General features: G+C 39.3%; 1 protein-coding gene across 2 annotated transcripts in view; it reads left to right on the top strand.

The window, feature by feature from the left end:
- LOC108755381 (bifunctional heparan sulfate N-deacetylase/N-sulfotransferase) overlaps positions 1-14746 on the top strand; it is a 123910-nt gene that overhangs the window by 35200 nt on the left and 73964 nt on the right. Inside the window, exons 1-2 of one of the 2 annotated variants that reach the window (XM_018498330.1) lie at positions 5046-5083; positions 8201-10027. In XM_018498330.1, the coding sequence (XP_018353832.1) occupies positions 9852-10027 (176 nt within the window). In that variant the 5' untranslated portion in view covers positions 5046-5083; positions 8201-9851. Of the gene's footprint in view, positions 1-5045; positions 5084-8200; positions 10028-14746 lie in introns of those variants that run through there. The other variant, XM_018498329.1, reaches the window with a different exon arrangement.

Genomic DNA, 14746 nt, shown 5'->3' with positions numbered 1-14746 from the left:
ATTAGATGCAGGCAACGAGATGTGGAAATTAGAATTTAGGAATTTTGAACAGAAATTATAGAGAGAGAATAGATTTGTTATATTTATTGATGCAGTAATTGTAAATTAACATCTAGCAAATAACAAATATTATATACAACGTCCTCTAATCACGACTGGAATGTAATTACACGGGTTAATAACGTCGTTTATTATCAAAATGAACAGGAAAGAGTTGCTATATTACTAATCCATGTATAATATTAATCAGTAATATTAATCGCTATGCAAATATTGTAGTTCTGGTAAATTTAATAACAGCGTCGATAACCCGCTCCCGCGTGTTCTCTTCCGTGTTTGTAGAAGTACTTCCGTAAGCGGATACAGAGTCGTAATTAGACGCGCTGTACTCGCGCTGAGAGAAGCACTCGAAAAGTAAACGAGGGACGAGTGAGCAATAATCCAACAAAGACGGGCGTGCACACACCCACACGAAGGAAGGAACATGCGCGTGACAAGGGATAACTCACGTGTGTTCGCGTTTTTACGTCAAATACCGTTCGTTTACTTTTCGTTAGAACTTTTGTCAGATCTAACTGTACGCGAAAATTAAGGAGTATTGTCGATTTCTGCAAACAGCGATTGAACTTAAAATTACAATATATAATATTTAGGCCGGCTCTTGTAGCTCTCCGCCTTTCTCTTTTCTAAATTGTGCAAAATCTCATTTTAGCAACGTTTAAGCTATATCATATCTTTCCGCGCTGTTATTTCCTAGGAAATTTCAATTTTAATTATAATTTCAAACGACTCGTAAATGAGACGCATTCATTACCTGCGCTTTATGTCGCGCGCTCGTTCTTGAATGTCCTCCCTATAACGTACAACGCCGGCGGCAGCTAATTAATGATCAACGTAGCAGCTCAGAACACGATACATCATACTTACTCTCTTCTAGAATTTTCACGCAAAAATAAGTTGTTTATTTTCACCGCGGTCGTAAAAAGTAACTGATATTAGAACAAATAAGTGCCATGGATTAACAATTAACAATTTTAATTTTGATAATTTCTCTTATATTTTTTTGTAGTTTTGTGTAGTTTCGCAAATTCTCTGCCGAAATTATTATACGATTAACACGGGATTCATACATGTAATGACGAAAGTATTATACTATTTCCGGCTTACCGGAAAATTTCAACACGTTTAACACTCATTATTATATTTACTGCCTGTGCTCATATCCCGGAGCTTAAAATATTAACAGCGCTGCAAGTTTGATCTCGGACAGAGCACGTGCAAGACGAGCAAATGGTACGGAATATACATGTACATCGCTTCTCTGCATTCTTTCACAAGCCACGTACGCGCGAGAAACTTCGACGCGCTCGCAAAAAAACCTGCGGGCGGCGAGCGAAAACGAGCGACGGGAGGACGAATTATGACGACGCGTTAAATATCACGCGATACGGACTGCAGTCGTAAAGAGGCGTTACCACGCCGTCGATATGCGTATGCATCTATCTATTCTCGGTCGTGCGACGCATCTCGGTTGTCCGTCTATCGTTATGTATGCAACAGCGTTGAAATGACAGCGACACCGTCGATAGGTCCGCTCTCTGGTTGCAATGTGGTCGCGACGGGTAAAAAAAATACACCGGTCAGAGGTGACAGTGGCCACAAATGCACCGAAATTGCAACAGTAAAACTCGAAAACTGTCTCTGCTGCGAAACGATAAGTGGAATAATCGCTTGCTAAATCCAAGCGAAATCCTGTAGCTTATTGCGTATAATGACAAAATATATCCAGTTTAAATTAGCGGTTAGATCTTCTCTCTTGATTCTGTCGATATTAAAATTTCTGACTTTTTACTTAATATTGCTTTCACTGAAAATTTCTAAGTCTTTCATTTTTTTTTCCCAATTTTACGTGTCCCTGAAATGGATATTAATTATTAATTATTTTCTAAATAGCGTAACCACATTGATTCTTAATAGCTCGATATAATACATTTTTTATTTCGAAAATTGATAAGAAACAATCTGCAAATAGAAATAGGATATTCGCACGCGCTTTCTTACGTATTAAATAATAAATATTAATGCAAGTAATTAGCATGAATTTGCATGCTACTAGGATGCTACGTGGAAAATGGAGGAAATATTTTCTTATCGCAGAGAGCACCTACGCACAGTTATCGACTTCCGTCTTTATCTTCCATCGCGGCATCTCGGGTCTTCTCTTGTCCCACGTTATTTCCATAAGCATAATTGATATTTTTCTATCCGACGTTGTGAAAACACGCGAAAAACAGTATTAAATTCCTTACGTAACATTGCATCCTTGAAGAAGATGCAAAGACGTTGTCAGACACGTAAATCGTTCCTTTTTTAATCTGAGGATTTAGAGAGAGAGAGAGACAGAAAGAGAGAGAGAGAGAGAGAGAGAGAGAGAGAGAGAGAGAGAGAGAGAAGCATAAATAGTGGAGAGTATTGGTTTACACACAAAATGACTGTAAAAAGTCCTATGTAATGCGCGCGTGATACGAAAAAAAATCTCTTGCACGCCTCGTCAGCTAGTTAATTGCTTTTTAAGTCGGAGGTCATGCTTCATCCGTAGCTTTTAAACCACTGCCGAGTGCTATGGTGATATTCCTCCTTTGCATTATACGCCAGATTTCCATCATCCGCCTTTAATACGCCACTTCGACTCTCTAAGACGGTGAAACAATCTAACCAGCCAGGTGTTAAACGTCTTCTCACTTCTAAGACAATCATCTAATTATTGTGGAATTTGATGCCACATCATATATCCTAATTTGCAACTCTATTCTTGATTCACGTAAAAACAGTTTAACGAATATTAAACATAGCGATGCTGTATAGAATTTTAACATTTCCGTTTCAGCGCATACTGAATTTTTATTCATTCTGAAACAAATTGCAATTTTTTGATGCGCATTAATTTCACGTAATTTCAGACACTTTGACAATTCTTTAAAAGCTGTTGGTTGTTTCACTTTTGATAGACAAAACAGAACAGAAGAATTAATTCTCACATTAATTACTATCGAAATTATCCCTTCTATTTATGATATTTATTTATTTATATAAATTTTCACTTTTCTCTCGAACTTTAATACGTGGAATACTACCTCGCTTTCGCCTCATCATGATACATGCAGTTCTTCTCATGTTACTCGATGGATCGCTGGTGTCTCCTTGACACTCGAAAGCCTTCCGTATAATCGCGTTGCCCTCGCGAGTGAGCAGTATGTAAATTCCCAACTAATTTCCTTGCCCGTCTACGCGACACGCTCATTTCTTACAGCACGTGGCTTGTAATTATCAAGCAGGATATTTGATTTCCTTTACGCAAGCAAAGACATGCTCGCATGCCATTTCCAGTGTCTTCTCGAAACGCTTTACGTGTTCGCGCACACTGATGTGTTTCAGAATATTGCAGTCACAAACTTTTTGACGTTTTCAGAATTAAAACTGTCATTCTTACTTCACGTGTATATGCGCATCTAAGTCTGTTAAATATTTATCATTATCGGTTGACATGTAAAATAGTAACGTGTGAATTTTTATTTCATCATATCGGACTTCGCCGTTACGATACGGTATCAACGCATCAATTTATCATTGGATATTTCGCGGTATGTCGGTTTTAATTTACATATTAAACGCGGTCATTCATCGACGCACGCATAAATAATGGATTTCCGCGGGTATCTCGCGCGACTTATATGATATTTTGTGAAAATTTCATTTGCGCATACTCGCGATACAAATACCGTCTGCTTCCGCCAAGAGTCGCAGAGAGACGTTGGGCTGGCTGAATTATACAATATTATATTGCGATATCATAGCGCACACTCAACCGCGGAGCAACAGGGAGGCGCATAAACGTGCGCGGGATGACGGTGTGTGCGTACGCGTTCCTCGGATTTAATTTCGCGCTTCTATATTCCGGCCAAAAATACATATACGTACATACGGATGTTCTACGTGTGTTGTACGCAAGAGAAACACGTCGTGCGTGTATACGTGCAACGAATTGCGCCGGAAAGCGAGAGACCGGTCAGCCGGGGAGCGCAATAGGCGTTATTTCCGGCCGTTGTTTTTTTCGTGCCCACCGCCGAATGTAACCGAGAAGAAAAAAAGAGATATACTCCCCCATGTACGATAGATTATAATCCAAGGATCACACGGCGCAACGTGACATATTGCAACCAACGAAATAAAAATTCCGTTATCAATTGTTTCGGGAGCCAAACTTGGCGTAATTCCTCCCCGACGTTAATTGTACTTGGCATATATTGTTCCTTTATTGACACTTTGAAGCTCGATGGAGCAACATTATATCCACACGGACGAAAATGTCCTAAATTTAATATTATAAGTAATATTATTTTCTTGAATAATAACGAAGAGCAAACATTTTCTTATTGCAAATAAATATTTATTAAACATGAACATACATTTTAATTGACTCAAGTATCACTTTTTAAAAAATAACTGTTTATTTGCAGTAAAGAAATGTATATTTAGTTACTACTCAAGAAAATATTACTTAAACTTAGACATTTTTTTTCCGTGCAGAAATTTTACACAGAAAGAATAGTTTTGCTGAAGTATATTTAAAAATTTAGCTGATATACAGATCTGAAAATAATTTTGTTTAGGTCGTCGGAATTATTATGCAGAATATCCCAAGCTGGTTACTAAAATGTTAAAACTTTTTACAGCATTGTCATCAATGGTTAGGCATTCTATACAATTATTTTGATGGTTCAACAAAATTATTTTTAGAGTATCTAAAAAAATTTTAATGTTTTATCGAATCTATTCTTTTCGTATGTTCTCGAAAAATATCGTATACGAAAATATTATACATGTAATATACGTTATACAATAATATAGATAACGTATATAAAATATACGTAGATATATTATAGTTTCTGTATGCGACATAGATTCAAGAATGTAGGTCCAGACTTAATGTACCAGTGTGGCCATCGGATGCTGCTTTTTCTCTTGAAATTCCTGCGGGGGCTGCTCGACCGAATAATGGAAGCTGGTTCGCGCGCATTAATAGGTGATGTTATATAGAGTTTTTCATGGATTACGAAACATCTCATAAACTCAGAATCGCTTTATTGATAATATCGTATGCGGAGATAATAGGATCAGAAAATAGAGATCTAATGTTCTGAGGGAAAAATCGATCCGTTATTATTCAGTTTCAACATTTAATGGAGTAGGTCGGCAACTTTCATAAAATTCAAACTCTTGTTATTATGCTTTAATCCTCTTATAGTATTACATCTTTTTTAATGTAAAAACTTATATTTAAAATTTTATATTAGCAAGAAAATGCGATTAACTTTTTAGTTTATTTTTTTTTTTTGCGAAGAAAGTGATAAATTTCGCGTGTGTCCTATCTTTGAGAAATATGTCTCACTTGGGAGATCTCTATACTTACGGAACACCCTCTTGGGAGATTTCCGTTTTCGTAGTGCTTTGTTTCACGACGAACTGAAAAGAAGCGCACCAATCACCGCAAGAAACTTCGGGGATGTGACACTTCCCGATCAATGCTATTTTTCCACATCCGACATATAATAAAGCATGCATAAACAAGATTGATTACTTTTTGTCGTTTTTTATTTTGGCTTATCTGTTTTCGATATTTATTATGTTTATGCAATATAATTTTAAATTATCTGTAATTTGGATCTTTTTAGCACAAAAAGACAGTTTTATTACTAAGTTATACAAATTTCCATTTTTTTCCTGAATTTTCATATTTTAGTTTTTATTAAATAGAGATTTTTAACATTTAAGTTAAAAGACTCAGATTGCAGAGAGTAAAAATATGATTGGAGAGACGGAAGTTTAAGTTAATATCAAAGTGTGTGTACCAGAGTGAGATTCCTCACTTCACATCGACGTACAAAAATTTCCTTTGCCCCGTGACGTCTCTCATTAATTATAATGGCAATTTTATCAAAACATTTCATTCCAAAGAGATAGAATTGAAAGAAGAAATTGGATTGATTCACGGTTCGCATTTTGTAAATTAAAAATCCAATCAAGTTGCATCCGGGTACTTATAAATATATTCGCTGTACATCGGTACATGTGTGCATGCATAGTAGAATATTCTAGGTGGCTTGAATGAAATTGGATCCGCCCGGGCGAACCCAGAGAACGAAGAGAAGGAAGATTTGCCAAGATTCTTCGGCAGAGACGAGGAAGAAAGATGGTTTCGTTCGAACGAATAATCAGGAGGGGAACCTCTGGTAATCATTTCGTGCCAATCGAGTAGTTTCCTCCTGCAATCTCGGCCTTGGTGCACCTACGTGGCTTCTCCCTCTAAATCCGCGCACGTGATGCATCCGACTAACGACCCTCTCGGGGAGCCAAAACGTGTCTCTCGAATTAAGCACCCGACACTGGGTAGATCGAGAAGGAACCCCGTAGGAATTATTTCCCCGTGCAATAAACGAATTGACTTCGCGCACAACGGAATTTACGAGAAAAGTTACCAAGGTGCGTAAGACGAAAAAATATTACAGGATTGAACGTGCTTGGAAAAATTTAGTATGAATGTTGTCATTTATCTAAATAAAAGCGAAGTATTACGGCTATAAATTTTATTTACTGTCTTTATTTAGCAAGACGTACAGCATTAAAGTTGCTTATAGGACGTAGAATAAATAGCTAAATATATATTTTGTGATATCATATATGTGGAAGGATTCAGAAAGATATTATCCTAACTTCTTTATACCATCTTTGTAATATCTGACATTTATAATCATGTAATAAAATGCGCGAAAAAGTCGGAAAAGTTAGAAAAAAATATTTCTCACTAGTAATTTTTTGCAAATTTTCACTCGTTACATTTATACTCTGAATTCTTTGTGTTATATACAGATATCTCTTCATGTTATATACAGATATCTTACGCGTTAAAAATTATTAGTCAAATAGATAACAGGACATCTGAAGAAACGATTGTCTATTTTATTTTCCTATCTAGCACGTAAACACGTTCTAGTTTCACACGTTACGTTGGCATCGAGCATTCGTTTCGCTGAGCGGCAAGTTTCATTCCGAGCGAAGTATCCCATCATTACACGTCAGCGAGTCAAAGAACGGAGACCTCGATCAAGGGGACGAGGGAATAGAAAAGCGAGGAAGGTATTGCCAAAGTTCGACGAGCTACCCCGTCCACCCATTAGCGTGTCAGTCATTCCGGCCGTGTAATTAAATTCCGTGCGCCAGTGTCGTCGCGTGGATCTCCACCCTGCGCGATCAAATCTTTTTGAAGCTGTCGCATCCGTTCTCTCTCTATCTCTCTCTCTCTTTTTCTTGCTCTCCGCTTGATTCCTCGAAATCAGCTTGGCGCATTCTGTGGACGGTATCAATATTTTCCCTGGGAAAAATGTCAGGTCAGCTCCCGGGAGAACGCGGGGGCGAGGGAGGAGGCCGCGTTGCGCGGAGGATGATATTCTTCCGGAGAGTCTCCTTGACATCAATTCTATCCATTTCCACGTTTTCCCGCGTTTCTTGCTGCCCTACAGTCTCATTTTCAATTTATCCTTGAAACCTTTTATTGCATTTTTCGTCTCTCCTACCCCGTTTCCGAGGATCCGACGTCGAATGGACTCGCGCGAATACAACAGATAAAACGAAAGTTTGTATCGCCGCGGGGGTCGCTTGCTTAGAGTAGAAGGGCCCCGTGAGTGAGGGGGGAGGGGAGAGTCTGATTAATGGACTTCTTGCTGTATAACGGGCGAGAAAAAAAATTAGTCGGGAGGAGGTCGGTGGCACCGGAGAAAGCTGCACCGCTATAACTGTATTATAGTCGATTAATTGGAGTTGTTAGGCATCGTAATCATCTGGTTGCTGTTGTTTAATTATTCCCGAGATGACTCGGCACAATCGTCTTTTCCTGCATTATTATCTCGTACAATTGACATTATTAATATTTATTTGCACGATTTTTAAGTCTTGATGACGCGGACGAGAGAGAAAAATTCTTAAATATATTTTTCAATTTAATTTATTAAAAAAAAAAAACAAAAGAGAAACTTTCATCCATTAATTTAAACATAAATGAATGATTGACGGAATACACATGTAATATATAGCACTAGTATTATCACGCCACGTATTTATTTTTCTGTCTTCATGATTGTTACAGAGCCACATCATGGAACTTTCCAACGTTGCACGAAAGGAGTCGCCGACGCAAAGACGTAAGCTCCGAAAATTGTTTCGCATAAGAAACACTGCGACTGTACATCGTTCCTAATTGACAGAATAGCGGAAGGAGCTAGCGGCGGGGGATAACTAGAAGCGGGAATGAGAAGAGGATCGAGCGGAAGACACGAAGCAGCGTTTCGAAATTTACGAGTGAGAGTCGGTTTGCTTGCACGTCGTGGGGTCCAAGAGATGGTGTCTAGGGGCGGTCGTGCGCCGTAATAAATGGTTCAGCCGTGAACCCGCTCGCCGTGCAACGACACCGGAAACAGGCGGCAGCTATCCGGCGAACGAGCGAGCGAACGAGCAAGGAGATCCGCAAGAATTCGCGGAGGACACGAAGGACGTGAAGCTTACCCCGGTCATCTCTCGCGCGGTGAATTGTTCCCAGGCACGAAAGCCGAAGTCAGAGTGAAGTCGCGCGCTTGTTCGCAAAGCGAAATTGTCCGGAGACAGGATGATTCTGAAACGTCGACGATGAAACGACGTACGTTTCGCTACGATCGTCCTGCGGGAGGACGCGTCGCGACTTTTTAAAATCCGCGTTCGCAGACTCAGGAGAGAGATGACGAGGTGCCGCGCGTTTCGATATTGAAATCCCGATGACGGTGCTTTGCTCCATGATAACTCACTCGGCCAGATGGGTTAAAAAACTTTCGTGGTTCGCGATTGCCGGCACGGTCTCTCGTGCTACTTGCGAAATGGCGATCGTACCGCGTTCTCGAAAGTGCAACAAGTGGTGTCCAGATTCTCAATGCTGAGACATCATCGATGTTACTCGACAAACGGACGAGGGGATTTGATCCGGGACCGATGATCAGGTTCGCGACCGGTTGGAGAGTCTCGAACAGGAGGACCGCCATTGTTTCCTAGAAACGATGCCAGCGGGATTAAGCGCGTCTAATGAACTTTGAATCTGTCTTTCGCCTGTCTTAAATACGATCATCTCGAAATTTCTTCATCAGGATTCTCTTCGGCCGGTCTAAGTAGATTTACCTCCGCTGGGAGGAAACGTTCGACCAACGCATCGAGAGGTCCCGGTTTGATGCCTGTTCGTTAACCTCGTCAAAGGGTCCGCTTTATTGATCGCGGGATCGAAAGGTGGACGGACGGCGAGTAGCTCCGAGCTAGGATTTTACTCGATTCCAACCGCTGGCTTCCGTCGAACTCGGAGTACTTGAATTTACTGACATCGTCTTTACCAGGAAGATGTATAGAAGTTGAAGAAAATATTCATTTATACGACGAGATTCGCCCAGAACGGAGGAACTAGTGTTATTAATGCACGTATTAATATTCGTTGAACCGTGACGCGATTCAATGCTGCACGCGACTGATCTAAGAAAGACTGTAAACGCGAGTCCATGGCGACGAAAGTGCTCTATGTTGTGCAGACGAAAAAAACGCTTGCCGGGCATCGACGATTCTTGGGACTGCTACCTGACCTCTCGACGGCAAATCCGTTGACTAACGTAGCAGCACCGTTCGTATGCCGCGGGCGAACGCATCCCGTGACTCGCTCGAGGACGAAGACTTCACGATAAACCAGTCAAGACGTTGTCGGATCCGCAGGGACGTCGTCGAATGAGACGATGGTGATGAAGATATCCGCAAGCGAAGCTGGCGTTCCTCTATTAGGCGCCGTCAGTCCGCGCTACGTCGTCAAACAAGCGACGGTGAAGCGCTGCGTCCTGGCCTTGTTGCTCGTCTCCATCGCCAGTATATTCTACTATACTTACTACATTGTCAGCAGTGGGCCGCTATCCAGGCAAGTCCAAACAATGCAATGAACTATTCTCTCCCTTAAATGGGAACATGATTGTTTAAGTTGATAAATTCAACCATTAGTTTGCTCACGTACAGGAATAAAGTATATCAAAGCAATTAATTTTGATCTTAAAATGCTTCTAGAATTAATCGCTGTAATATCCCGATTCCAAATTTATTGTTTAAGTTAAGCTTATTGTTTAAGTTAAACAATCCTTAGAAGAGTGGTGATTAGTTAGCGCATATATGTTGTGCGCCATAATGTGAAGTTAGCATCTTCACTTTTGAAATTAATTGAATCATATTGGTGAAAAATGTAAAAAAGCCCATCAGAGCCTACATCAGCTATTCGAATGCACAAAGATTTTTTATTTTTCGTGTGAATATAATAAAACGAATAAAATATACGTTTCAACCCTTCAATTCGGGTCCTTATCGATATAAGTCAAAATTACATAATTAACGCAAATTCCAAGTTGATTGTATCTCTGACTGTCGACACCACAAGTCCTTTACGTGAAGCCGCGAGAAAACGCTTACATCAAATCTGAAAATCTGATGATGAGCGATGTGATTCTACGTAGTGACGCAATACATATGTCTTTCATTTTACTTTATCTAATTTGGCATTTGGATAAAAAAAAGAACGAATTAATTTGTCGGGAATCATCAACTTGAAATTTGCGTTACTTATGCAATTTCGATTTATATTGATAAGGGCCCGAATTGAAGGGTCGAAATGTTTATGCTATTCGTTTTGTTACATTTACAAAAAATAAAGAATTTTCTGCGGATCCGAACAGCTGAGTTGTAAGTTCTGATGGGCTTTTTCACTGATAGATTCTTTCGAACCTCATTACATATATTTGGTGAATCATATTGTGTTAACACTCGGAATATTAAAAATTCAACGCAACATTTTAACAAGAATTTAAGTAGATCGTTCCTGACACAAATACAAAATGTTTTTTACTGTGTATTTAAATTAAATGTAACATAAACAAATTATAACATATAAATATTTTATTTTTTTTTAATATGGAATTTTTAAGATGGTTTGCATGGTTTGAAAATGAACTCTTGAATTCTGAGCCCGAAAAACTTCTGTCTACATGAGAATATTTACAGTGCACGGCGTAAACTGAGTAACGCCTGATTAGCACAAGATTTCTACATGCAGCACATCTTGCTATCAAAACTTCAAAAAGCTCTTTTCGCACTATAATTCGACGTGTTCATAGAAAAACACTTGTACAACTTCTTCGGATTGTTGACTTTCGTTATCTTAGTCAAGAATGATCGTAAAAATGTAAAATAACTTTGCTACGTAGAATTTGCTAGTAGAATTGTGTAAACTTTGAAATACGTGTAGTAATAGTGCGGCAATAATAGCATGCAAATGCAACGGAAAACACACCATTAAAGAGCGTGCGGAAGCAAGTTTACAAAGGGCGATTAGTATTTGAATAGCGAGTCGTTTGATGATAGGTGAAGTAGAATGGCGACACTTTTAATTACTTTGTATGCAATCAAGCGAGTCAAAGCAGATCAATTAGAGCCGCGAGTTGGCTGACCGTCGCGCCAGCCAGTTCGTAACTCTGAAATTGCGTGGTCGCGTGCAACGTTGCTGGTAGGGGATCTTCCAACAGAATCTCGTGCGTCGCAGACAATTTCCATTGACGTCTTATTTTTCACGTGTGGTGACGATGTGGAAAAGTGGAATCTATAAACGAACGCGATTGGCAATTATCGACAGGAAGTATTTTATCACAGAGACAGGTTTTAATTGAGAAAATCAATAATCTTCATTGATATCAGCAACTGAAATCCCTTATTTAAAATAATGGATTATACTCATTAATTTCATTCAGAAAAAGCGTAGCAGCGATCTCATGAGATAATATCATGGGTGTAATTAAGTAGCTAACATTGATGATACAAACAGATAATGGAACATCAACGGTCTTACGATTCCGATAATAGTAATAGTTCGAGATAATTGTAAACCACTTTGATATCGAATCACGAGAAGCATCAATGAGAAAACAAATAATGTGGATAGAAAAAAAGTCGCGTATATAATTTTTTTTTACAATTTCGCAAAATAATGAATGCAGTACATAACATCAGAAGGAATTCTATGGAAAGGAATTATTGATGCAGAAATATCGGCAGTATCAAAGCGCGTTAATCTAACTTCGCAGTAGCGCATTTCCATGTTCCGTAGTAATAAAATATTTTTGTCACGCAGCCGACACACCGTCCATTATACGTAAATATACGTGCGGTTATCAAGAAAATCGCATACAGGAAAATTATACTAATTACTTTTGATAATCAAAGAATAACAGACGCATGAAATTATCATAGACTATACCGCAGGATGTTTCATATCTTTAATTACATGTTGCGTGCTGCATAGCAGAGAAACCTGAAATGTCAAATTAATCATTATTAACGAAAATTATATCTTTTACATCATTTTCCTTTTCCGTGGCATAAAACCTTTCTTAGCTCTTTGATATTGAAAAACAGCGTTAAAATTTCGAATGCTTTTAAAGTCGTACAAAGCATCCTTTGATCGTTCACTTGGTAAACGAGCAGTAGGTAAACGAAGATAGTCGTGAATTTTAGCAAGAGGAGATCTCTTCTACCGTTGTAAACTACCCGAGTACTCGTGTGTAGAAAGCATGAACAACCCGCGCAAAGATGAAATACAATAGTTTGTGGACTCAGCGAATTGGCAGGTACCTTCGGTCCTAAAGACGATCCCATTTAAATGTACGAACGCAAGTATATTTATATGTATGGGAACGTACATATATACTATAAGGGTTATATACATGTTTCCGTAATAACTGGGCCAATTCCAGTTTTCTTCGATATCCTGCAGTCCTGTAGGATTGCCTGACTGCGATGCCCGTCAGGCAGAGAAGTAAATTCGCAGTTAATTAGAGAGGAACTGAACAATCTCACGATCTGAGACGCTCGCTCTAGTTCTACGATTCTATTCAGTTCGTCCCCGTATAATAGCGAGGCGACATGCAAGTCCAACGTCCGTGTATTTGTTGAAAAATACACGATAATAATGATCGCGCAACACAGCAGAGTGCACTTCCGAAATATAATATCTGAAATGAAACGTGTCGCGTGAGGGAGCGTCAAGCGCCTGATATTTCCAAAGGTGCGGAAATTATATTGTGGCTCGATGTTTTAGCCATTACGTACACGCGAAGTTTCGCATTTTTCTCGCACGGGAATCAAAGTAATTAAAGTATAATTTCTCTCCTCGCGCGCGCGCGCGCTACGCGACCGATCTCGTTGAGTGAGAGCTTAACAAGTTTTCTTCGACACGTAGTGTCGACGAGATTGTTCTGAAAATTGATCCTCTCCGAAATATTACGCTTACGTCGGGGGAAAAAGTTTGGAATATATTTTTCATGCGGTGCGATGTGGTATCGTCGAGTTGCAAACGGCGATCTTCAAGAATGTAAACCGCACGTTTACACGACCGCAAAACTCTTCCCGACGACAGATCATAATTTACTTGCTGCAACACTAACGGACGTATCTGTTATCATAAAATATTCGTTATAATCCTACAACTATGCTTCGTATGGGATGACTGGGAAGTTGAGATATACGACTCGTTACTACGATGCGCTATTATATCTAGAGGCCAAGGGGCCGGCTCATAAATCCTCGTGCACGCGCTATCAAGTTAGTTGATAATGCCATGATCTTACATGGATCAATCTTAATAGATACGCGACACCATGGAATTCTGTAGCCGATCATAGTATATAGGTATCGTCAATCATTGAGTTTGATACACACTAGTGCAGGCATTGTAATATCATATCTATCTACTGGCAGCTCCGCCATCTATATAATCCAGACTGGACAATCCTATTGGCAAATATACGACGATATCTTGGAAACTGTATCGCGAGATATTGCATCTTGGTATTTATAATTGCACTGCCAATTTAGATAAGGCAAGACGGACTACGTGCTATTTATCGAGGCTCGATACGGAAATACTTGGATTAATCATCTTATTGAGTTTAATTATATCTCATCTGTTTATATTAATAAATCCGTGCAAATTAATGGTTGTTCCGTCGTATCAAGGTTTCTGCCATTCCTTGAAACTTCTCAATTAAATTTCAGGTAAATTACATTAAAAAATCTCCATACCAAGTGAAAATGTTTATTAAAAGATTTTTAAGATATGTATACGCGTATCGTGCGAAACAAAAAATTATCATTAATCATTAACTGTTATTTTCACGTATAAAATGATAAAAATATTGCTACAACGATAAATCATAATTACATTTCTCTATTGATATTTTATATGAAAACGTATCGCGCGCGAGTTTTTGCATGTATAACAAATATTTTTAGCGGCGTTCTCAAAGGGTGTTTGTCAGCGGCTCCGTCACTCCTGTAGTAAAATGCATTATCGCGATGGCAGTAACAAATTAGCGGAATCCACGGACGCACAACGTGGCAATTTTAGATCACTCGTAGGATTCTGCTTCGTCGCGTCGCGATAGTGTCAGCTGTCGCGGCGTCTGCAGCTATGCATCGCCGTTTTTGTGCGCGGGCGCGCTATCGTGCGATAAATCGTTGTTTTTGGACAGTGACGCGTAAACGCTATTTAAAGTAGGATGCCGAGGCACAAAGGCAGCGGCAGGAAATTTATCGTTAACGG

The sequence above is a fragment of the Trachymyrmex septentrionalis genome, unplaced genomic scaffold (assembly GCF_001594115.1).
Source record: "Trachymyrmex septentrionalis isolate Tsep2-gDNA-1 unplaced genomic scaffold, Tsep1.0 scaffold87, whole genome shotgun sequence".
Lineage (NCBI taxonomy): Eukaryota > Metazoa > Arthropoda > Insecta > Hymenoptera > Formicidae > Trachymyrmex > Trachymyrmex septentrionalis.
This window is presented reverse-complemented; position numbering and strand designations above follow the sequence as displayed.